At 42.4% G+C, this 25,515-nt stretch overlaps 3 protein-coding genes across 4 annotated transcripts in view; 1 reads left to right on the top strand and 2 right to left on the bottom strand.

The window, feature by feature from the left end:
* Positions 1-8,228, top strand: part of dock5 (dedicator of cytokinesis 5) — a 63,854-nt gene extending 55,626 nt beyond the window's left edge. Inside the window, exons 45-51 of the mRNA XM_055050843.1 lie at positions 720-803; positions 908-1,045; positions 1,292-1,449; positions 1,635-1,758; positions 4,407-4,566; positions 4,790-4,908; positions 5,063-8,228. Of these exons, the coding sequence (XP_054906818.1) occupies positions 720-803; positions 908-1,045; positions 1,292-1,449; positions 1,635-1,758; positions 4,407-4,566; positions 4,790-4,908; positions 5,063-5,146 (867 nt within the window). The 3' untranslated portion in view covers positions 5,147-8,228. The remainder of the gene's footprint in view (positions 1-719; positions 804-907; positions 1,046-1,291; positions 1,450-1,634; positions 1,759-4,406; positions 4,567-4,789; positions 4,909-5,062) is intronic.
* A 5,446-nt stretch (positions 8,229-13,674) lies between these two features.
* LOC129372923 (uncharacterized) lies at positions 13,675-19,204 on the bottom strand. The gene is made up of 3 exons (XM_055050524.1): positions 19,132-19,204; positions 15,614-15,742; positions 13,675-14,993 (listed from the first exon to the last, which is right to left on the bottom strand). The coding sequence occupies exons 1-3, from the start codon at positions 19,202-19,204 to the stop codon at positions 13,966-13,968; spliced, it is 1,230 nt and encodes a 409-aa protein (XP_054906499.1). The 3' UTR covers positions 13,675-13,965.
* A 421-nt stretch (positions 19,205-19,625) lies between these two features.
* Positions 19,626-25,107, bottom strand: vsig8b (V-set and immunoglobulin domain containing 8b). Of its 2 annotated transcripts, none has more exons than XM_055050817.1 (8): positions 24,994-25,107; positions 24,613-24,689; positions 22,848-23,008; positions 22,544-22,742; positions 20,808-20,960; positions 20,611-20,730; positions 20,295-20,433; positions 19,626-20,207 (listed from the first exon to the last, which is right to left on the bottom strand). In XM_055050817.1, exons 2-8 carry the CDS (start codon positions 24,680-24,682, stop codon positions 19,967-19,969), a joined length of 1,083 nt encoding a protein of 360 aa, XP_054906792.1. In that variant the 5' UTR covers positions 24,683-24,689; positions 24,994-25,107; the 3' UTR covers positions 19,626-19,966. The 2 variants fall into 2 exon arrangements, with proteins under 2 accessions (XP_054906792.1, XP_054906793.1); XM_055050818.1 differs by having other exon boundaries at positions 24,890-25,106.
* Between the last annotated feature and the right edge of the window lie 408 nt (positions 25,108-25,515).

Below are 25,515 nucleotides of genomic sequence, written 5' to 3'. Positions count from 1 at the left end.
GGTTTTTGAAGATTCATTTTTAAGCCATGTTGCTCTGTTCTCCGTCACTATTCCGACGTTAAGCTGAAATAATTGGAAATAATTATTTCACCTTTAATTCCAACTGACCTACAACAGGAAAGGCAGGGAAATAAAAAATATTTTTGGTCACACTTTATTTGACGGGGTGTGCATAAGCCTGACATGACACTGTCATAAACATGATATAATGTCTGTCATGAAGCTGAAGGAGTTTTCATGTCTGTGACGGTCATCGTGAAATGTCGTTTGATAAATAATGACACCTTTAATCAAAGTTGCATTAAAAGTGCCAACTTTGCATTATTTTGTAAATGTTGACACTTTAAAAACCCCGTCGAATAAAGTGCTACCTTTCTTTTTTTCTACACAGTGAATGTAAATATCTGGTTTTAACAGTATATATTTATACCATAGAAGTAAGGTCATACATGTTATTAAAACTGATGTGACTTAACATTTTTCTCTGCATTGAGGTGTGGGATATTACAGAGGATGATGAAGTCACTAATAAAGTCATCTGGCTGTCATTTAACGATGGCCGCCCACTTCTGTTTGACATGACTTCTGGTTTCCGCTCCGTTCTGAGGGAGCCTCTATGTAACGCTGCAGCTGCCGGCTCCATGTCGCTCGCAGCCACGTTTTCCAATGAGCGCGCTCACCATGCCGCCCAGTCGTCACCCACTTTCCATCTCCTTCAGGCGTTCTTCACCGACACCTACATCCAAGAGCACCCGGGTGACCGCGAACGCATCGGGCTCCTTAAGGAGCTCATCGCCCTGCAGGTAAATTTTTCCGTCACCTTTATCAAGAACCCTTTTTTTTTTTACCCCCTTTCTTTTTCGCCAGACACCTGTGCTCCACTTATGTCCTCTCTCGCCCCCGACAGATCCCGCTCCTGGAAGACGGCATTCGCCTCCACGGGGAGAAGGCGACGGAGCAGCTGAAGCCCTTACACAATCGTTTAGTCACGTGCTTCCGAGATCTCCGGGAGAAAGTGGAGAAGCTGTACGGCGTCATAACCTTGGTGCGTTGCCAGCTGAAAACTCGATTTCGTGCAGCGGGGTGCCAGCTTTCGCTATTGGCCTTCTTGCCTTCCTATCAAATGCTTCTCATTCAAAGGACAGTGTACATTTTATTAGCATAGGACCATAAATCTTCCTTTAGCCAGGCTTTTGCAACCTGTCACTCTGAATATTCCTGCCAAGATCCCCCCCCTGCTCTCTCCATCTCCCTCCACCCGGTGACGCTTAATCCCATTTGTGTGTCCCAGCCCTGCTCTCTGACTGAGAAGAAGAAGAGCCGCGTGGGCTCGGTCGTCGTGCCCTACATCATGTCTTCCACCCTGCGCCGCATGTCCACTGCGTCCACCTTGTCGAGCGCATCCTCAGGCCTCTCCAGCGGCTCCTCGGACGGGCCCTCCTCCCAAGAGTCAGTGCCTCCACATCCTCACATCACCCTGACTGATAGCCAGACATGTTTTTTTTTTTTCTTTTTAAAAAAATGACTATTCTTGCATAAACCAGAGTCGTTTGTCCCCTTTGTTTTACATTTTCCTGTGTCTGTTTCTGTGCCTGGGGCGGTTTCGCTAACCGCCCCTCGTCGGCTTGTCCCAGTGATCGCAGGGTTTCAGTTCTGTCCCGCTCCGAGGAAGACAACAGGATCGGTCGGAAGAACAGAAAGGAGTGGAGCATGAGCAAATCTCAGGTGCTGCTGGAGAAACAGTCGGATGCAGATGAGGTGAGGCTTTGCGTCTGCACAAATGTGCTATAGACAGTACACGGTGCCTATAGTCCTCGCCCTCTTGGGTGTTTTACCCTTAGTATTGCTTTTACATATTAATTGCCATTGGCAAAACTCTGCTTTTTTGACAAAAACACATCTTCAAAGTAGCAATTAAATGAAAAGCTTTAACGTGAGGTAAGCGCATAAATATTCAACCCCCTTTAAAGCGTCTGACCTAATTGAACAAATAGCCAGCCGGTAAAAATGGAAATCACCTGAGTCACTGTATTATAAAAACATTTGTGTCTGAAAGGTCCGTTTCCTGGTTAATCAAATTTCCCAGCATGAAGTCAAAGGAACTGACCAAGCAAATCAGAGAAAAACTTACTGGATCGTAAAAGTCAGGGGACACATGGAACATTTTTTGGCCATCGGACAAGACGCCATGTTTGACAGACACTAAACAGTACCCACACCACGACAAACACATCATCTCCTCTGTGAAGCATGACGGTGTCGGCGTCATGCTGTGGGGATGCGTCCCGGCAGCGGTCTCTGCAAGGTTCGAAAAGGTAGAAGATAAAACGAATGCAGAAAAAAAATAAATAGACAAACGCTGGAGAAGAGAACTACAGCTTCAGAGAACGTTTGTTTTTGAGACAAAAACCCAAAGCACAGAAATGTCTTAAACAGCGAGGCAGATGTTCTGGTCTAGTCAAAGCCCATATTTCTATCATACAGAGAATCTGTGGCAACTAATCCCCACGCAACATGTCGGAGCTCGGATCAGTTCTACACAGAAGAATAGAGACACATTCATGTAGTTCATATTGACAGCAAGGTCACTAAATACTGACTTTACAGGGTGAATATTTACGCCGTCACTTATTTAATGTGAAATATTTTTACTTGTCATTACTTTGTAGAAATCAGTTTTCATTTTTGCTTTTGGAGCTTTTTTTTTTTTTTTGCCAAAAATGCCAAATTATTCGGATCATGATTGATTTGTTAAAGCAATAAAAGATCCAAGGGGACAAACACATTTTTATAGTTGCTGAATGTTGAGCTCTGGCTCCCTACAGAATTATCCACACCTCTGGATATTTGTCACTTTTGTGTGCTAACTGCATACATTTGTGTATTTAATGCGACAGACCAACAGGAAATAGTGAATAGCTGAAAAGAAAGGCGTAAAAAGTTTTCAGCATTTTGCCCGGATTACAGCTGAAAGTCATTTGGGTTGAGCATCTGCCAGCCTGCATGTCTAGAGACTGAGAAACTCCCTCCTCCTCCTGTAATCTGCCTGCTCAATCTTAGTCAGATTAAACCGAGAGTGCCTCAGAAGGTCCACTTTCCAGTTTTGCCACAGACTTTCAGTTGGATTTAGATCTGCAGTCGGGCCGGGCCTTCCTGACACATTCATGTTGTTAATGGATCTGAACTGGTGCCAGACAGTAAACCACCGTATCAGACTGAGGAGCAGAACACGACAATATTAATTCAGCGACTCGGACAATACAACCATAAAGAGACTGAGACCAGCAAGGTCTCAGTCTCCGTAATTATGCCCTTTGACCTGACCGTCTGTATTTATGCCCTTTGACCTGACCGAGATCAGAATTTGTACGTCCATTTAGTGCCACTTGTAAATGTGTTTTCTTTTTTAATTTTTATTTATTTGCTTGTAATATGGAGCGTGCCACAATGCTTATGGGAATTATGTGTTTAGTTCAACATCATTAGGTTTAGTAAAGCCTCCCTCCATCAAGTTTCACCAAGGAAATGTTGTGTTCAGGGTTTTGTGGCGCGTTTGTAGAGTCTTCAGTACTTTTTAAGGCCTGAAAATGTCTTGAATTATTTTAAAACGTAAGTTGGCCGTTAAGTTAATCACAGGTCTTAAATATTTTAATATTTCACATTACATATATATATATTTATACAATTGTTTCAGGCAAAAGTTTGAGTCACACTCAGATTTATTCATTGCGTTCTGTGATTCAAGGCAGTGAATGCTAGCAGTAACTCACTGCTAAAATGTTAAAAAGCTAGCTAGCTAGCAATAAAAAGCTAACTAGATAGCTTTTTTTTGCGACTGTCTTGGGCAAGTGCACATTTATCGGTAGTCGGCTGGTACATTTCTGTGGAGATATAGGTCTTAAGTTGTGTTTGTATTGGTCTTTAAAGTCTTAAATTTGAGTTGCAGAATCTCTGTTATGACTTTACCCTGCTATAAATATCTCTACAACTCTCCATTTCATTCTGGAGCGCCCAAATAGTCCCTCTAGCTGAATCTGGGTCGTTTATTATGAGCTGAAGCTACACAGGACCGTAGTCACAGTTTAGCTAACTCCTGATGGCGGCTGGTTTCAGTGGATTTTATTTAGGGGTCCAGGAGGAAACGGGGCTCAATGCAGATCAACGCTGCACTTTTGTGGTGTGTATTTTCAGAACCATGTGACCCTTTTTTTTCAGTTCTCAATGATTTGTCTTGATTTGTCTGATAGAGTTCCAATAAAATAAAACCGATACAGTTGGAGAAGTGTGAGCACTTTTGCTCATTTGAAGTTATTTTAAGAGTAATAGTAAAAAACTGAGCACTTCTTTATGGTTTTCTGTGCTTTTTCTACACCTTTTTTTTTTCCACCCCCCTCACTACCACCCAGGTTTCACCAGACAAGCAGCAGAGACCCAAAAGTTTGCAGCTCGGTGACAGACGGCTTACCGTCTCCCTTTTCCAGGGCGTTTCATCCCAGCTCAACCTGTCTAACCAACTCAGCCCGCTCGCCGCCCCCCCGCACACTCCAAACACGCCGCGCAGCTCCAGTACGTAGCAAAGAGCTCCTTCCTCTTCTGAGAAGCACCACACTGCACTTCTTCCCATCTTAAAGTTGTGCTTTTCCACACAATAAAGGGGGGAACCTGACAGGCTTTTTTGGGTTTTTTTCTGGGGTGTAAGCACATTCTGGTCTGTGGAGCTAATCAGGTCACACACATTCGCAGACGGATGTGGTCTGAAGAGTTTTTATTCCCCCCTCCCCCTTGCTAGGTTATTCATCACTCCTCAGCGACAACGATGCCAATACTATCGACACCCCAGGGACCCCCCCACCCATGCCTCCGAAGAAGCATCCGCACGAGATTGACAACCTCGCCATCTCTTCAGAGGTACGTCTGCTTGCAGGAAATAACAGCCCCTCCCTAATGCATATTTAATGCCTGGTAAACGTGAATATACTCCGTTGTTTTTTTTTAAATTGTATTTTATTTATATTTAAAGTCTTAACACGAACCTTCGTCTGTGTTTCTCCCCCACCCCCAGTTCGTCCCTCCGCTACCCGTGAAAATTGAGAACAAGCCTCCTCCGCCTCCTCCGAAGACTCGAAAGTCAATGTTCCCCTTGTAAGAGCAACTCCCCAGTAAGGTGACACCCACGCACCGACCTTGGGAGTTTCATTAATTCCCTGATTTGGCTGCGATGAAAGCGCAGTCTCGTTTTAGACGTCATGGAGACGCCACAGCGGGGGTAACAGAAGAGGGCAGTAGCAGGGCTGACTTGTTTTCTTTTCTTTTCTTTTTGTTGTTGTTGTTTTGTTTGAGTAATTTGCTTCTTTTCAGTTCACTTTTATTTCCAAGCAGTCCTCCGCTCTTAAATCTGAGTAATTATCGGAGCGTTAAGCTGACGGGAAGGATGTGAACAGCAGAGCTGGATGCAGGATTTGGGATGTGATTTAAGGTACAATCTTAGGCTCTGTGGGCTTATTAAGGTAATGAAAGACTCATTCCCTCAAGATGGGTCACAGCAGTGCATTTTCTGTTCAATCAGTGGCAAACAAATGGAATGAATAATGGTACAGCGTCATGTTTTTATTTTTGTGTTTGTGTATGGAGCGACACTGGATGACTCACTCTCCCTCTAGCTGTTGAACAGCATTCCCTATACAAGAAGCTGCATTAGATAAATGTCAAACTTGACTAAAAGGCAGGGATTACTATGTACAGAAGGTAACTGTTGGTCTGAAACGGAGTTCGTCTGTGTCTGTCCACTGTGTTCCTGTTTTATTTGTGTAAGCACAGCCTTTCACTCCGACCCGCCAAGGTTTCCGAGACACTGGACGGCATTATTGAATGTGCAGCAGATTCTGCGCTCGTTGCTGATGACGAAACCCAACGCCATACCTGTTGATACACTACGCTGCAGCAGGTGGTTTTTGTTCACTGGGAAATGCTAAGCAAGAAAAGAAAGAACCAGGAAAAAGAGAAACGTTTGATACCGCTGTCAAACCTGCTTAAATGTAGAGCCGGAGCCAAAAAGCAAACAAAGCGAAACGCAATTCGTTTTGTTTTGTGCAAAACGTGATGTTGAAAAACCTGATGTTGAAGCTCCCTAAATACGCCTCAAAACAATTTTTCTCTTAACTTTTTATAATATCTACCATCTTGCTAAATCCCGAGCTCTCAGAGACCATCATCTTGACAAACGTTGATGGTCTAGTAACAGAATTTTGATTTTTTTTTCCCATTTATTGTGTTATGAAAGAAAAACAAGTTTTCCGGGTCCATTTTTTTTCTATTCAGATTTTAGCTATTTTTGATTTCTCTTAAACAATGTTGCTTTGTACCAAACAAAAATATATATGCTGTATACATTTCTAACCTTTCTGGGTCTTGGTCATTTTACCTCAAAGTCATCTATATATGGACCTTGTTGATTCAGGAAAAGTACAGAAATGAGGTTTCAAGTAATAACTCACCACTATGGCCAACCCAAATACATAGAAATGTATTTATTTATCCATGTGCAAAACATGGCATATATAAGAAATGTAGGCAAGTGGATGACGCAACACATACGTTTTGAAATTGTCTGTTTATGGGTAAGTGGCACGAAAGAGGGACATTATTTATATTTGAAGCAAAAGCAGCATCATTATGCTTTTTTTAAAGATTTGCAAACAAATACAATGATTACAATTTAACATTTTAAATTGACTTTGCAATTAGAGCAGTTAGCATGGTTAGCGTCAGAAAATCTGCAGTTAGATTATGCAGGTCTCTAATTCCAAAAAGCTGCCGAAATTTCCAAATCCAGCCTTTCCCAAGACGGCCAGGTTGATTGCTTTAAAAAAATCAAACAGCCATTTGGCATTTGGCCCTCTTGTTATCTGCTCAAAGTCTTGCTCTCTCTCATTTTACCGCAGCCCGTGTGACCCTCAAAATAATAGAATTTATTTTTAAAACCTTCTTACTTCTGATTTATTTGATGGATATTATTGATCCATTCCATTTTCTCCAGATGCTGAAATTCTGACAGGGAAAAAAAAAAAAATCACAGGTTCCAAAATAAAATATGGCCGACTTGCTTACACAATTTCTAGCTCAGCTGTATCTTGTTAAATTCTTTGCACAAACATTATGTGACCTCTGTTGATGAGCATACTGCTAAAGCATTAGCGTCCCTTGCTAACTACAGTTAGCCTGAATATCATTCATTGATTGTTTTATTTTTCATCTTAACTTTACTGCAACTCTTCCTGGCGTTCCAACTCGGCAAACAGAGAGCAGTTGGGTTAGAGCCAAGGTACGACGCAAGAGGTAAATAATATGCTAGCTACCAGAACTACTTCCTGCTTCAATGTAATCTGCCTCAGGGAGCTCTAGTACTCCTCTGCTACTTTTTATGTAAAACAAAAATGAACTTCTCTCATTTCCTCTGACCTCTACGTTGCTTGGTGTGTTCACAAACTCGGTGCAAATGCAGGAATTGATACTAAGCTTTCCTAACGGTAACGCTAAAGGCAAACCCAGATAGCACAGCCTGAGAAGCACGGCCTTTAAAAGTGATATGAAACCTAAATTAGATCTTGTTAACGAGCACGTTTATGAGGGCTTGGGCCCTCAGTCGCCGTGCTGAGCATGTCTGCTTCAGGCTCCTGGTAAATATTTATTGCAGGGAGCATAAAAGTTTCTTGTCAGGAAAGTAAATGAGCAAAGTTTCCAAACGTGTTTTTGCTGTGGACTTTAACAGAGCCATAAATACAAAACGTCTCTGGAGTTCACTTTAGCTTGAAAAAACAAACAAACAAAAAAAACTCCTCAGAGATTTGCACAACGGGTGTTTACATTATGTTGGAAGCAAAGTCATTTTACTGAACACTGTAAATCTTTTATCATTATTATATTTTTAAATAAGCAATACAAATGTGCCTTCGGAGTGCTGAATCTGTGAGTGCATACTGTTTTGATAGATATCAAATTGAACTGATTATTTTTCTATTTTTTAGACCGATGTTTCACAAGGGATTAATGTCATTGTATAGTTCAGATTTCTTTAAAAAGCAGAAATGTTTATGAACAATGATTCTACAGACATATTGTGATATTTTTATAATGAACAAACTGTTGACTGAAATAAAATAAAGATGTTGAAAAAAACCAAAACAATAAAAACAAAAAACAAAAACATGCTTTGCATGTCTCCTTTTGTTTGAAAAGTGTTTCCTCTCCGTTGCTTAAGTGCTGTTGTGTAATCACAGAGAACACAGGTTATTCTCTGTGGATACGCCGATAGTGGTTTGGATGCTGATGGCGTGACAAATTACAGATTCAGTTTCAACACATCTAACAAGCCGGCATGGAAGAAAAAAAAAAAAAAAAAGGTGATTTATGCTTTTCAAATACCACGGGTCAGATGAAGGTAAATGATGCCGCTGTGGCTCACGGTGATTCACACGGGGTTTGTTATCGACTGGGGTGGGGGGTTAGAAGATGTTTATGGAGGATGCGCGCGTGTTTGCGAATGTGTGTGTTTCTCTCTGCGTGTGTGTGTCGGGGCTTGGGTCTGGCTAATCAGGATTTTTAATGGCCTGCACCCCTCCTGTTAGATTGTGAGGTAAGGGAGATAACTCTGCCAGGAAACCTCAGGAGCAATGAACACTTGTACTGATGTTCGCTCATGCAAACAGAGCGGTGTTGTAGCTGCCAGTTTTAACTAGACGCTCAGGAACTCCTCTGTGGAAGTAGGCCTGCATAATGCAACATGCTTACAGCTTCATGCTAAATTGATTTAATTAAAAAAAAAAAAAAGATGCATGTTATTTGTAACAGCGTCGTTCTTTCCGTTCCTTTTCGTGTCTTTCCAGCTTCTGTGACGGCTCGGTTTGACTTCCAACCTTCGCCGTCTGCATTTTGTTAAACACTGTTGCAAACTTTTCTGAACATTTTTTTACATTTAGTACAGTCACAGCAGTTGGATTAGCTCCGCTAAAAGGGAAGTCCTAAGACCTACCACCTATTGGACGACTGCGTCCTCCTTTGCAGGAAGCGTTTGGCGATGGTCGCTTCCTGTTCCGACGTGACAAGTCAAACATTTCCCACAAACGCTCTCCCAGGTGAGCGGGAACTGTTACAGACGTGGCGGCGTCATCCAGGCGAGTCGCTGAATTTCACCCAAATTGGACCAGCTGAAATATTTGGTGTTAAAGTTCCTTATCTCTTCAGAGCCGTTGCATTTCCCTCATTCGCACAGCAACGGCACAGCTGATCACTGGAGAGAAAAAAATGGACAAAGATTTCAGTCTCTAGACGTGAAAGGCTGGTGAAAAAGGAGAAAAAAAAACCCATAAGACTTGCAGCTGTAATTGCAGCAGAAAGTGGTTCTGCAGAGCATCGACTCGAGGCCCTGAGTACAGATGCACAGCCTACCTTCTATTTGACAAATAAAAAATGTAGTTTTAAATGAGGCATGACAAAATGTAATGTTTGTCCTTTTTACATACAGCGTCTGATGCGAGTTTGACTCATTTCATCAGGTTCTTGACACAGTGAGGCATTCAAACTGGATTCAAAAGCCCATCAAGTAGCACAAAATGTTTGTTTTGTTTTGTTTTTTAAAGGGAGCCAAAGTGTCTCTGGTTAAATCCGGTCTGGAACCCATATATAAAAATGTTCATTATTGGGCAGCAGCTTTCTCCAGCGGTCTCATGTTGGACATGCGCTCTGCTGGAGTTTTTGTGATACCTGTGTGCAGAACACGAAAATCATCTCTGTAAAAATTTGCTCAGGTCAGGGTAATGGTTTCAACCACAACCATTCAGTTTCTGCTCTGTTTCCCTCGTTTCTGTTTATATATGTGTGTGTGTGTGTTTACTCGTAAACTGGAGGCACAGCTTGGTGCTCTGTCTGTCCATGGTACACACAGAGCTGTCTCCCTGAAGCAGCATGATTTTTTTCCTCTATTTTTTTTTTTTTAAATCAACACAGCTTCTTCGTGTGTTGCATGGAGAAACGCGCTGCTGTGATGCATTTTAGGGGAAAAAACAAACGGGACGCTCTTAGAGAAGAATAAACCACGTGACAACGTTTGTCACATAGGAAAGTTTGAAACATTTGGAATCTTAGGGTTTTATTTATTTATTTTCAGATCTAAAAATGTTTTATATAATCTCGAGATGAATGGAATTCATTAATGTGTAATCTCTTTGTCGGCACTTAGTATTAAATTTCTACACTTGAACTGGCTGTAAACAGTGGAAGTCAGACTTTTACCCCACCAGTCCTTTTGCAGAAGATATATTTATATATTTTTATCATTTTCTAGATGTTTCTGAGAACGTAAAAACTGTAATGTTAAAACCGCCTCCTCCTAAAAACCTTTAAAAAAAAAAGTAAAAAGAAAAAAAAGAAAGTAATTTTCTTGTTTTTTTTTTGGAGGGGGCGGGGGGTTTACATCAAGTGGAAGTGCAATCCTTAATTCATATTCACATGTGTTGCCGGATGATGTCACAAAGTTGCATTGACTCAGAATCTGTCCCGACTGGAGGAGACATTGATGGAACTCTTGGCTCGACCTTTAATCACGCAATGATGCTCTGAACGTTCATCCTCATTTCTCTGAACGTTCATCCTCATTTCCCTGCAAGTACTTTCAATTCTAATTTAGTTTTTTTTCCATTCAAATCCGTCTCTTCAATGCGCAAGAGGCGGAGTACATCCTGGACAGGATGCCAGTCTATTGCAGAGCAACACACACACGCACACGTCACCATGAAGTGCGACTGATGAAGCTAACATGCATTTTTTGTGGAAATGGAAATGGAAAAAAGCAACAACACCCAGAAAGAAGCCACACATGCATGGGCTGAACATGCAAAGCTTGTTCTGCATTATAGGCCAATCCTCATTTCATGATGCTGCACCCGATGATTGGAACAGTTGGCAAAATGCCATAGAAGCCAAGTGCACCAACTTCAACGCCAACCTTTATCCACTCGGTAAAAACCAGTTTACGATCCAAAACTGCTCCAAAACTATTGACTTAGCACCTCCATGGTATGTTTAGGTACTGTAAATGTGGTATTTTTTTTCTGTCTTCTGCTGTGGTGTGATCTTCTAGTGTTTTGTGTGGAAAAAAAAAGGTCGCGACCCCTACTTCTCCTGTCAGCACGACTCCGTCCAACAGTGGAAACTGAACGCTTGGTGCTTACATGCTAACCGCCAACATCCAGAGAGAGAGAGAGCGGCAACTAGCCGTGAACGTCCTGAGAGATTATCATCAGATTGAGTTGGAATTACTGATCCACAGCAGTTTCCGTCCAACCCGACCAGAACCCTGGGGCCGAACTGAAACGATGGTTTTCAAAGCGGGGGGCCACCATTGCCAGAATAAAAAAAAAAAGGAAAATTAAATCTACAACATTTTTAATATATTTTTTATGATAGAATCCAAGTTGCTTTTCAATCATTATTATAAAATATCAAGTTGAAATAATTTGCTGAAGTGTTGACCTCCTTGCTCATCTCTCACATTTTTCAAATTCATCGAGCTCACTTGCTCCTCCAGCTTGGAAATGCGAACGGCTTGGGTATCCTAACACATCCACGCTTTCGACGAGCTTTTATTTTTCCAATATCAGCTTCTTCCCGAGTTTCCTGTTGGGCAGGGGTCCAAATGAATGACTCAGTGTTGAAGAGTCTCCATTAGAAAAATGGCCCCCATCCAACATTTAGAGGCGTCCCTTCTTGAAAATGTGACACGGCTGAATGATTTATGCTAAAATGATCAATCTGTCAGGCTCACTGGTAAAAATGGATGTGGATGAATAATTCAGCCATGAATAATTTGCATGTAACTGTAATATTTTGTTAATTTTTTTTACATATAACGTTGATATGAAATTTCCCTTCTATAAGTTAATCTTACGGATGTTTATTATTATCATCTAGTCAAAGTCGGGATTTGTTTTCACTCGTGTGAACTGCAGCCCTGTGTTTGTGTTCCGTTTGACCCGCTCTGGCCTCTGCTGTGTTGGACCCGGCTCCTTCCTGGAGGCCCACAGAGACCGGCTCTGAAAGCACAACTTAATCCCTCTGCATCAGAGGAAAACATGCCCTTTCTTACTGCCCTCTCGACTGCAGGAGGCGCCCCCGTCCCTCTGCGCGCGGCCGGATTGACCGCGTCACCGTCTCCCGGCTGTGAACTTCACCACGTGGTGCCACAAGCTACGAGCTAATGCCAAAGCCGCAACGACAAGCCCGGCCTTTTCTTTTCTGAAGACGCTCCTGTTTATTCAAAGTCTTTATTTATTTATTTACTTACCTTTTGGCGCTTGAGTGCACTTTGACGCTCTGCTTCCTCACTACACATCCAACACACACACACATTTAAAGCCACAATCACACCTGGCTGTCAACGACAACCACGCGCAGTCTTAAGAAGAGCCAATCAACGCGCAGAGGAGGAGGCGTTCTCCCTCCGCCCCCATCTGTTCTTAATCAACTTTTCTGTTTTCTCTCCCGGAGGGTGTGGACGACTCCAGCTGCTGAGGAGGACGAAGAAGAAGTAAGGGGGACGGTGGGAACCTCAGGTTTTGTGCGCTGCCTTGTTTTATTAATACGCTCCGTGCTCTCACCGCGGTCGCATGTATTTTTTAACATTTAAGATGGGCACCGAGTTGCGTCATGTCCAGCCGACCATGCTCGCAGATACGACTTACCGGGCCTGGCTATTATTTGTCCCACTGAAATATTAACACTTAAGGCGCCGAGGTAGATAAGGTCGTGAGAAGGCGAGGCGCGGCGCTGTAACCTGGAGGTCCGCGCGTGTTCCTTCCCTAACAAGCTCTCTGTGACGCAGCAGGACGTCAGACATTACTGAGGCAGTTTGGAGAAAAGACCTTCAGCACAGAGATGCTCTGCCTTTCATGGAGTCTGACTTTTGGTCACATTATAACTTGAACAAAACAAAGAATTTTTGTTGTTGTTTTTGTAGCGTGGGATTAAAATGATGGGTATTTAACATATTTCCCACACAGAAATCTACAAAACTTTATTCAGCCACCGCACCAGCAGCCCGACCACGAGCTCCACCAAACATTTGGTTCGATTTATGGATTCCATGACCATCAGAGTCATTTCCATCATTAGTTTTCAACCATATATTGTGTTTTGTTTTGGAGGTTTTTTTCATGTAGGCCAAAAAATAATTAAAAAGTGACTAGAGCACCTTCTTCCACACGGTTGCTTCTGCTTTTGCTTGGTTTTCACGTCGGCGTTTGTCCACAGTGCCGTACAGCCGGAAGGATTTCTGACCTTTCTTCGAATATTTTGGGCAGAACTGACTAATGTTCTTCTAAGGTGCTTGCAGAGTTGCTGTGGAGATGAACTCTTATCTACAAAATATATCCCACAGACAGCTTGGTTGAACTAGATTTTATTTGGGGGGGATTCAAATTAAAGGGTCAGGACAGAAACGCTTTCCAAACAGTTTTCTTACCATTGCCTGCTGATGCACAGTTGTGCACGACACCAAACTCATTGTAGCTGGAAAAAATAGATTAATCTCATAAATGTTCTAGAGAAAACAAGAACATTTCTAAGTTTAAAGGTACAAAATTTGCTAAGAAAATAAGAAATTTTGATATTAACCTAGAAAAAGTGACCGTTTCAGAAACTGAAAAGTTAAAACATTGAAAAAGTCTATTAATCTCAGAATTTTTTTAAGAAAAATAATAATGGACATTTCTGAGTTTGAAAAGTCTAAAGTTGTCCAGTTTTTCTTTTTCTAGAAAATTTCTGAGATTGGTCTCAAATTTTAAACTTTTTGTTTTTTAGCAAATTTCAGAGATCAGCAAATGTATTTGTCTTATTTTGCTATTTATAATTGTAGTTATTTGCTGCTTTGTAACATGACAGAAGTACAGGAAAGGTGGCATAACTTCTGCATTGTCATTCTTTAACCTTTGGAGCACTGCCGGGTGGAGATTTTTGCTCGGGCAGCTTCAGGCAGGACAAACACGGATATGCGTCCAGACAGACGTTGATGTCGCGTATCATCGTCTTCCACAGAGTCTTCTTGCCGTAGATGAGGACCATGGCCGTGGCGGTCGTGTAGACGGACGTGATGAAGAGCGTGACGGCCAGGGAGTTCTTGTGGTTCACCACGACCTCGTAGTTGACGTACAGGTCGACGGCGAGGAAGATCAGGAAGTTCCCCACCAGGGCCAAGGACATCCGGACCACTCGCATCTCCGAGCCGAGCTTCGGCGGATGGGCGCTGTTGGTGCTGGCCTTCATGTGGCGCAGGTGAATGGCCAGGTGGACGGAGATGGAGATGCAGCACTTCAGCATGACCATCCCGGGCAGCACGTCCGAGAGGAGCAGGAAGATCACGTCATAGACCCGCCCGGCGGTCGTCTCTGGCAGCAGAACCCCACAGTCCATATTGTTGGCTTCCTCTTGGGTGTGGTTGGCCATGTGGAACACCACCAGAATCGGCATGCAGGTGGCCAGGCCGAGCAGCGGGATGACGCAAACCGCCAGGGTGGCGTGCTTGAGGATGGCGGCTTGGATTTGGGTGTAGCAGCGGTTGGGTGTGCTGACCAGCTTGGTGCTGTAGTAGAACGTGAGGAAGCTCGTGTCCCAGATGACGGTGAACTTGAAGCTGGAGATGATCACCAGCAGGACAGTGTAGAACATCCCCGCGATGTGGCAGTCGCTGTCCACCTCGTCCAGGGTCATCCAGGCGTAGCACGTCAGCTGGTAGGTGACGTCGGCCGCCGCCAGAGCCAGGATGATGGTTTCGCTGGGACTCCTGTCCTTCTTTCCCGTCTGGCTCCACAGAGTCATCAGAAAGATGTAGACGTTAAAGAAGACGGTGGCGACAGCCGTCAGGCTCGTCAGCACCCACAGGGACAATTTGCTCATTCCGAACTTATCGGGAATCTCGGAACGGAACGCATCGGAGCCGTAAACTCCTGAAAGTAATTCAATAACGCCGCGTTAGGCGTCCTTGTTGGGTTCGGGCGGGGGAAACCCTGCGGCGGCTCGATGTCGCTGCGTTCACATACATGACAAGGAGGCAAAAAATAAATAAATAAAATAAAATTAGGTTCACACACTTCAAACCAGACGATTCATCACTGGTGTGACAGAATAAAATTGGTCACAGTCACTGTCAGGGCGCCTTGGGACAAAACTCTCTCACTCGGCTTTTGAAATACAGAAAACAGACCCAAATAGGTTTTGATAACGTCTTCCATTACGCTTTCATCTGAAATTTAGACAGTAACGTGCAAATCAAGCTTAAATAAGGCAATAAATGTTTGCAAAATACATAATTTTTTTTTACCTCAAATGAAGCTCCAGATGAATTATTTCCCACTTCTTTTAGAAGTTTTTAAAATTAGTAGTTTTATCTGCAAGCGAAGCATTCTTCTCTTAAAGTTGAAGCCCTCTGTTCCCTCGCCAGGATTTATATCAAAGCATGTAATTTGCATCCCTTCTGGCCTCAGGTAAGTGGTGAGGCCCATTTTGCATGGACACTGGCTGGGCAGGATTTTCCTCCTTGTTGTGGGTGTTCGCTACCTTACTGTACGTCCGTCAGCGCTGCGTGACGACTCAGCCGGCCCGCAGGCCGCCGTCCACCACACGCCGCATGCAAATGGTAGTTCCTGCCGCAGCGCCGCACATTTAAAAGCGGCGGACCAGCTGCACACCTGTTTACCTGATAAGGGAAGCGAATAATCACAAAATTACTTTTGGGAGGCGTCCATGTGCAGGCGCCTTATCACTGCACGGCGTGCGGTGGAGGAGGGGAGGCTTGTGGACAGACTCAACAAGTCTGAGCTCTTTAAGGCAATTTTATCTCTTCGGAGGATTTTTTATTTTCTGTGTCAAACGGAAAATAAAAGTTTGGATTATTTTGTCTTTGGTGATGAGGTCCAGATTTCTCAGACTGCCATCACACTGATCTGTATCTCCCTCCATAGATTCTCTGTCAGATTAAAGTTGGGATTCTGGCCAGGTCTGCTGACGCTACTTTCAGTCAGTTGAAAAATGACGCTACTTTCAGTCAGTTGAAAAATGTTGGTGAAATTAAGATTACCTCAAACTCAAATCTGCCACGGTGTGAACCACTTTGGGCCAAGCTCAAGATGGTCAGTTTTTATCTAGTCCCTCCTAAAATGCTGAAAATCCCCTTAGTCATCAATAAACGACTACGGCAGAAGGACATTTCTGCAAAATTTATTTAATTCTTAAATGATCTGAATCTTAAGTTTTGTAGCAGCGGTAACAGATTTATAAATTGTAATTGTCACCTGCAGTAGGCGCCACTGTTCCTCTTTATTCTTAGTTCGAATACACTGAGAGAGGTCTGACATTTAATGACTAGTTTGAAAATAAAAAATAGATTTGTGCCATGTTGAAATATCTTCAATTAAAAATGCAACCGTAGCTCATGCCAGCAGTGTTTAACAAACCTTCGCATCACAGCTTTCTTAAAATTCATTCTCTAGGTCATTTTTGTTCTCTGTTAAAATCTCGTATGAACAGCCACTTTTTCTTAATGATTATGGTTCATGAATGACCAGAGAGCATTTCTAAGTGGGCTCTGATTTCTTCCCAGTTTTTTTCTTTTTTTTGTGCAGGATGGAAAGCCTCACTTCTAAAACCCTGAAGTTATGATGCTTCCTAAATATTAGAAGCTCATCAAAGAGCAAGAGCCTGTTTGTGATTATTGTTAAGTCATCAGTTGATAATGAAGTACGGGATGCCAGAGCTGCCAAGTTTATGGGTGTTGGCCGATTGACCCAGTGCTAAAGGTTTTAGAGGCAGAGCTCCTCAGAGGACTTCAGTGAAGTTTCCAATAACAAAGACATGATAAACCTTCATATAAATGATCTCCACTATGAAGCTGTTTTTCATTTATTTTTAATTTCACTTCACTATACCTCTAAAAGTGTTATCATGTAGAGATAATGCCTTTGGTTGTGAGTGATGTGTATGAAGTTTGGCACAAAGCGGGATAGCTATCTATATATTTAAGTTGGAAAATTGTTTTCATGCAGAAATAATTTCCAAGGCTAACTAATTAGAAAACTGAATTGATGTAAACAAACAAACAAAAAATGTTTCCTGTGATTTTAAGTAAACAAGATTAAAAAAAAAAAACTTTCACTAACTTTTATAAATTTTAAGTGTTTTGTTTGAAAATGAAGTGAAAATAAATGAAGTCGCATTAAATCTAGTTGAGTTACGACTGACCAGCTGTCAGCTGGAAATCTAACATGTTTCATCAAATAGACATTAGGAGAGAGCTATTGCAGGTAGCATACTATTTACTCATAAAGTCTCTACAAGACCTCACAGACTAAACTGAATTAAATTTGAAATGTGACACTGAAAAGTTGTTTGTATGATATATTGTAAAAATATTGGTTCAATGACTTGCAGTGTATCGTACCCTATATATATATATATATATATATATATATATATATATATATATATATATATATATATGCGTAGTTCATATATATATATGAACTACGCGTATATATATATATATATATATATATATATATATATAGGGTACGATACACTGCAAGTCATTGAACCAATATTTTTACAATATATCATACAAACAACTTTTCAGTGTCACATTTCAAATTTAATTCAGTTTAGTCTGTGAGGTCTTGTAGAGACTTTATATATATATATATATATATATATATATGCGTAGTTCATATATAGTAGTTCATATATATATATGAACTACGCAAAAAGGGAAAAGGGTTATTTTTGTTTTTGCCCAAAAAATAAAATGCAATTTTTTTTCCCGCTGGCCATGGTAAAAAATTTGAATTTATTTGCCTTTTTTTCTTCTTCTTTGCAATGCCAGCATGATGATCTGGGCTTCTAACCTCAATATCTTTTTGCCATTTCTGGGATTTCATTAGGCGTCTTCCTTCATAACAGTTCTTTTTTTTTTTTTGGCACAGAAAAAGTAATTATCTCCTATTAAAACATTTCATTTTAGCTGATGGTGGATTATTATTATTTTTTTTTTGGTTTACCCAAGTGTCAACTTACCTTTAAGAGAAGAACAAAAGTTGACAAAGTCAAACACAGCGGCAGTGCAGCTAAGGTTGAATGAGTACAAATAAAACAGTTCTGCTACATATTAGCACAGGACGGCTTGTGCCCTTGAGAGGAGCAGGAAAATAGGTGTTTTTTTTTTTCTTCTTTTTTTTTTGCTGAGTTCCCATAAACTTCCAGCTCCATCATAGGTGCTGTTATTAATTCAACAGACTTTCTGAAGATGGGATCATAGCATCGCGGGGCGTTTCAGAAGAGGTTGGACCGCGGGCAGGGTGCTGACTCTGCCTGCTGAGATGTCAGCTGCAGGTTAGGGACGCAACTGTTTGCAGTCGACTAATAACCAGTTTAGTGGCTGTTTGGGGGGGAAAACGCTGGAGAAAAAACAACACAAGAAGGCAATTTTGCACTTCTTTCTTCTGCTTTAAAAGATAAAAAAAATTCAGAGGGAAACGCACAGGGAGGAGGATTCTGGGCACCGCAGTCACCGCTTCATCCTTTTGCTCTGACTCACGGGTAGCTCACAGTTCAATTTCACATTGATCCACAAACACACTTGAGAGGTGTCTGTTTTCTCACTTTGAGTTTGAAAGCTTAGATTTATTTATTTTTTTGTCTTTTACCCTTGCTGAATCTGAGAGGTCAGGATTTGAAACTTCTTTTTGGTTTCTTTGGTTCTTCCAAAGAATGTTATAATAGTAATTGTAACCAATTTATACTTTGGTTTAGGGCAGGAAATGGACATAAAGAGAAGAAAAGGCATGTTGCAAAGGTCGAGAGTTGGATCCCAGACAACTATAGACCAACAGCCTCCATATTTACAAAGTCTTGACTTTCCTAAAAAGTTTTATATTCCCAACAGTTTTTATACATGTGCATTTGAGAATTTTGTGTTTCAATGAGCTGCATCATTCATTTCATTATTTAAAAATATTGGCCTGCTTCTCCCAAGCCTAACCCAAAGCCAAACAGTCACGTGACTGCAGGAAGTTCGTACTCCCACACACTCCCTACTGGCCAGCATCGTCTCCATACAGACGATCATTTTTTCGTCACTGGCAGAGGAAAACATAGCGACAAGGTCCATGGCGTGAAAAATGCCAGTAGGCATTTTGTAAACAATCATGCAAATGTACATAATGCGTCACCGCTTCCGATGAAAGGATTCACATCAGCTGCGGTTTGTATTGCACATGGCAGTCTAAGGTTTTCCTTGAAACATGTTCAGTAAATATTTCTATACACTTCCAGAGCTGATGTGAAGTACAGAAGTTTGGAGGTCTGCAGCAACCTCATTTACTGACCAAACGTTGTGATTTTAGGTTGACTATCACTTTGTGGAAAATGTAGAATTGTAACAATAGATTTTCTTCTGCAGTTGACATCTTATCTCAGCCTCCAGTCTGGATCTCCCTTTGAAAACTGTCGGCGTCTCAGCTCATTCAGTTTTGGTTTCAAAGGTTGCTCTCTGGTGCATAGTCATCTGAGACAGTGGGAGCTCCAACCAATGTGCAAAGATACATTTTTTTAATCTTTACATATTTAAAAATAAAACAGTATCACAATCATACAATACTTTTGTATGCTGGAGGTAAAAACACCTTAATGAATTATTCAAATGCTTGTTGCATACATTTTACATCAAGTTTCCGCTAAAATTTGTGCAATAGCGACTTAAACGACAAGAACCTGTCCTTCATATGAACGCAGACGAGAGTCACAGTGTGGCGCTCCCACTGGGATTGCACTTTGAGTAACTTGCATATTATACATCGTATTTTTCCCTTCACATGGCTTTTCATAATTTACATTTTGTACAGTTTTGGCCTTCCTAAAAGCACACTCGCAGCTAAACCGCATATCCGTATCGCTGATCATATTTCAGAGAAGTTGCTCTGTCCCCTGCTATGCTTGGCGGGTTGCTGCTGCCGGTGTAGATGGGACCCGATTCGTGGACACTGGGCAGATGACCCCTTACAGAAGAGTACTGTACCCCCTGGTGAGTACGGTACCCTGCCATCGATTGGAAACTGGAGTTCCTGCTTGGCTGCCTGCTGGAGGGTCTGCTCTCTGGAGCAGGGGCATCCTCCCTATGAGAGAAAGGGAAAAAAAGGCAAATCTCGATTAGTTGCTGCTGCGATCGGGGACCGAAGCGCTCGCCGGCTGTGACAAAATACCTAATTTCATTTGCGGCCTCCTTCTGGTAGCGCTTCTTCTGACAGCAGATGATGAGAAGCCAGATGAGGAGCAAGAGGAGGAGCAACAGCAGCAGAGCACCTATCACCGCACCAACTATGACACCCACTTTATTGGTAGCTGGAAGAGAGACGTCAGTGAAGCCTTAAAATCCAGCTCCCACAAGAGGCTTACATGGAATTTCTTAAAAATTATTTCACATGAGAACTCTGGCAAAAACAGCATCAAAATTAAAACGTAGCTTTGGGATATCCACAGGTTCAGAGTAAAATTTGCACAGTGATTTCATTGACGTACGGTTGTATGCACGCAGGTTGTATTTGCACTCTGCTTGTCCGACTGGATTTTTCACCGCACACACATACGTCCCGGTGTTGCTGTCCGTGTGGTTCTTTATCAGAAGCTCTCCACCTCCGTCTAAATGAAAGGCAAGGCGTCTCAGGACACACCTAAACCAAACAATAACGTCTGCCGTTACCTGTCGGTCTGCATACCTTGCGTCGCAGTGGCCGGCATCGCGCCTCCGGTCTCTCGCGTCCACACGTATGTGAGAGGAATGGATCCCTTGGAGGATTTACAGCGGAGGGACACCGTGGCTCCCTTTTCCTCACCTCCTTCAACCCAACACTTTGGCGTGGAGGGGGGCACTGAGGATGAGACCAAATACATTCAGGTCTTCCAGAAGCATCACCAAACCCTAAACTTCTTTGACACATTTCCGCAAGTCAGAGCCACGGACCTCCAAGTATTTTGTTTGCGGTTTTGCGTAAAAGTATTGTTTAAGTGTGAAGCTGCCCTGAGTCTATGCTTTGCTGAACAACCTGTTGCAGCATTTAAAGCTCCAGGTCTTTTGGAGCACGTCTTCACCACGCCGTTGTGGAGCCTACGACGCTGGAAGCACTCCGGGAGTGTCAGCACTCCGGGAGTGTCACATTTAGAGTTTTGTTTGTTATTGTTTGGATCGTTTTGGACGCTGTTCCACTGGAATGATTTCTGCTCTTCTGTTTTTTTGCTTTTTTTTTTGCAACAATGTGTTGTTTTTACAACTGGGAGCAGCTGAGTAACATCTCAAAAGCTCAAGTAATACCCAAACTTAAATCAGGAGTTGAACAGAACTGAGATTTAAAGGGGAGTGGCAAAAGCAAATGAGGTGGATTAGCGGAGTTTGCCAACAACCGATTCATGTCACATGGTGAAATATCACCTCTGCTGCCAGAAATAGAGCTTTGTCATTTATGTGTTTTTTTTTTTTTTTAACATTTTGTTTTAAGGATACCGACTGCTCCTGGAGGTCCATCCCGCCCACAACAACTCTGTGAAGATGCTTGAACGACATGAATTACTATATTTAATTTTCTTTCAGGATGAATAAAGTATTTCTTAAATGAGACTGAAGATTTTGTGAATTTTTCTTCTTTAAGTAACTCCGACCCTGTCGGACTGGACGGAGTGCAACTGCAAACATTTGCCTTCAACTCTTGCTACAAATCTTTAACTGGGTTTATGTCTGACGGAACAGACTTTGATCCAAATCATTTCATTGTAGCTCAGGCTGTTTCGGGTCGTAGTCCTCACAGAAGAGATAGCCTGTCCTGTACTGTTGGCTTGTATTTAGTTCAATCCATATTCTGTAACCAGGATAATGTCCAGAGGTTTTTTGCCCCACAAAGGATTTTTGCAGCACTTTTTGACTTCATCTGTGACTCTTGTCCAGTCCAGGTTTGCAGTTGTTGGGATGTTTTATAACCCAACTCTACTTTAAACGTCTCTCAGACTTTCTTCCAGACCCGTCTGTTGAGTTCCTTCGTCTTCATCAAGTTGTACGTTTACCAATGTTGTCTAAAAGAACCTTGAAGGTTTTCAACTACTTGATTTGAGAGCAGTGGATTTTCCTTTGGGGTCGTCAGAGTCAAGGTGGTTGAATGTATTACACTTTTCCAATTTGTGCGGCAAATGTTGGAGGAACTCCAACTTGAAGCCACATTCACGTCGAAATTTGTTGTTGGTCATCGCATAAAATCGCCAGACACACTGAAGTTTGTAGTTGTGATGTAGCAACATGTTGACTGTAATTCCCTGAATTCATTTGGGAGGTTTTGAGAAGCACGCAGGCCTGTGTGAGCCTGTGTGAAGTAAGAACTTGGGACATTCCAGGTGAATGACGGCGACAAACAGAGGGACAATAAACAGGTAAAACCGGTAAAAAAAAAAAGCAGAAGTTCCTCCTTACCCAGCACAACCAGTGTGACTTTTCTCATGTCCACGCCCGGAGCCCTTTTCACTTTACACTGATAAGTGCCCGTGTCAGAGGCCTTCAGGCCCGAGATGGTGATGGACGCGTCTCCCTGGTTCGGTTCCGTCAAAAATTTCATCCTGCTGGTAAACTCCGGGTCGTAGTTGTGCGTCTTTCCGGCTGCGTAAGACAAGAGCTGAGATGCAAAGTTTTGCTGTGAGCAGGCTGTAAAGATCTCAGATAAGCCCTTTAACACACAAGCCGAGGCTTTGTTTTCACCTCACCCCCGACTGCGGCTCACCAGCTTGTCCTTTTGAGTCATGTCCGGGCTGACGTTGGACCACTCGATGTCCAGCTCTCCTTTGTCCTCTGCAGCCGGCGTGAAGGTGCAGCCCAGGTTGACGGATTCCCCTTCCGCTTTCTGAATGGTCTGAGGCCCTGACGATGTTATCTCCATCGATTCTGTGACGGAAAGAAGATCCAAAATATCTCTTCATTAACTCATCAAATCCACTTTTTTTTTTTTTTGCCTCCCCCTCCCTCCAAAATTTTATTTTCACCAAAAAAAAAAACATGTAAGAGGGGTAAAAGATAAAAAAAATAAGAAAGAAAAAAACTAATTTCACTCAGAAGTGTATTAACAAGTTTTTTTTCCAGCTTAATGATATTCAAGCTCTGGGCCAGCGCTCCGGAGCATGCTCCGGGTGGGAAAGGAGTACAGATGTGAGACTAATTGGCCTCTTAAGTCAACGGAAGATTGAGGGTTTAGAGCTGGAATACAAAAAAAATAAAAAATAAAAGTTTTAAAATAGCTGAAGTTACATTTATTCTCTGAAATGAGCTACATCCTAATATAATTCTGGAGGCTCGTTAACCTCCAGAAGAAAATACACACATTGGTAAACGACGATGATAAACTCAGTGAAAGAAAAAAACCCAACAGAACTAAAATTGAAAACACACTCGACAGGTTGCAGTTTCACCGTCTGATGGGACACGCCCCGCTGACTCACAGATTACAGCAATGACTTTTAACTATCACGCCTGCCCAGAAAAAAACAAAACAAAAAACAATACCTACAAGTGTAACGGTGTAGAAACACCCAGCTTCTCCATTTGGACTCTGAGAAAATACATCTCTCCCACTTAGATCTTTAACCTTCACTGAATGCATAAAATTGAGTCTAAATCATTCTCGGCCCGGTTTATGCTGCCTCTTTAACCCAGCATTACAAAACAACAACAAAACAACGGCACTTCAGATTGCAGCAAAACAGACATTAAAAAAAAGCGTGTCGCAGGTATTTATGAAGGCATGGAAATGTCAGACGTGATGAGAGGAGGCAGGAAAGCAGCACAAACTAGTCAATCAGATGTTTACACAGTGAAACATCCCTCCTGGGCACAACAATGTGCTCCCCCCCCCCACAACACCCCTCCTGTTTTAGGAGGCTTGCCAGTGAGCCCAGTCACTAAGCTTGATACAAAGAGCTGAACATATTTAAATCCTTCTCGCTGTTCCACACGGGCAGCATCAGAACTTAATCAATCCAGCCTTCCTCTGGCACAATCGGGCCGCTGACAACGTTGAGGTGCGGATGCTTTCGGTTCAACCTGCTGGCTTGCATGTGGCTCACTCGCTGCGTTGTGCGTCTGTCACGAAGAGGTTTGTAAATTGAAATAGAAAGCTTGGAAGGAGCCCAAGAACTAATTTCTTTTTCTCTCAAGGATGGAAAAAGAAGAAGAAGAAGAAAAAAAACGCCCTGTCTCTCAGGGTTATATGCTGCTCATGCACATAACGCTCTGATCCTTAGCAACAGGAAGAAAAAAAAGAAAGTGTTACTCAAGGTGCTCATCAGACACCTGCATTTATGTATGTGGCTTTTTTTTTTTTGTGGTTGTTTCTGAGTGTCTGGAATGCAATCCATCAGTCAGATCAGGACCGAAACACAAAAATATCATCATGATCATCATCAGCAGCAGCAGCAGCAGGTGGGGGTGGGGCAGAGGGGCGACTCATCTGAGAAACACAAAGCAGTCTGTGTGGATGAGGAAATGAGGCTCACCTGTCCGCACTGCCATGAGAAGCAGCAGCACAGCCACCTTCGGCCACACGCTTCCACACACGGGATCCATCGCAACCCTGACAGCAAACATGACGTCATGAGCAGAAGAGGAAAAGGAAGACAAATAAATATTCTGAAAGTCGCTTCAGTCACAGCTTGTTATCTCTGAACGCTTTGTCCTTCAACGTGAAGCTGGACAAGAAACAAATACAAATGAATAAATAAATAGAAGATTCTTTAGCTTTTCAAGTAAGGTCTGGAATAAATCATGATTTACCAGAAGCCTGACAAACAGGGTCCTGTCTGGACGCACCGCAAGAATACCAAGATCTGCGGATCAATGAGAAGAAAGGAAGAAAAACACTGGCAGCTCTGATGTACCTTAAAGAGACGCGGGAAGGAAAAGAGTCCAGTTTAAGTGCGAGTCCTCGGAGGCCTGTCACAGAGGGAGCAAGGCTTGCTTATCTTGCTCTCAGGTGAAACTCAGCAGCTGTAACCAAGGCCACGCCCTCACGGTTCATGTGTGGCCCCTCCCAGAACAACACTGACTTCCTTCACACGGCTTTTTATGGGTTTAAAGTTCATTTTACTGGAACTAAGCGCCTCGATGTTGCCATTCAAAAGGGGAAATAAACTCAGATTGCAGCAGTTGCTTCTTTTTTTTTCTTTATTAAGAACTTAAAAGCGACATGATAAAACATTTTTTCTATTGTTAAGTCAGGGATTAAAATACCTGCTAAGTGTAGAAGTCGTCTTCAAGACTTTCCTGCGCGTTTTATGGTTTCCTTGTCCTGCTTTCTTACAAGATAACAGAAATAAAATATCAAGCTGATATTTATCTGGACTGGTCAGGCTATCTGCTCCGGTTCAGCTGCTTGACAGTCGTTCTTGTTTGTAGCAGTT

This window comes from Poeciliopsis prolifica, unplaced genomic scaffold (genome assembly GCF_027474105.1).
Source record: "Poeciliopsis prolifica strain line A6 unplaced genomic scaffold, Auburn_PproV2 SCAFFOLD031, whole genome shotgun sequence".
NCBI lineage: Eukaryota > Metazoa > Chordata > Actinopteri > Cyprinodontiformes > Poeciliidae > Poeciliopsis > Poeciliopsis prolifica.
The sequence above is the reverse complement of the archived record's forward strand: the minus strand, read 5'-3'. Positions and strand labels throughout refer to the sequence as shown.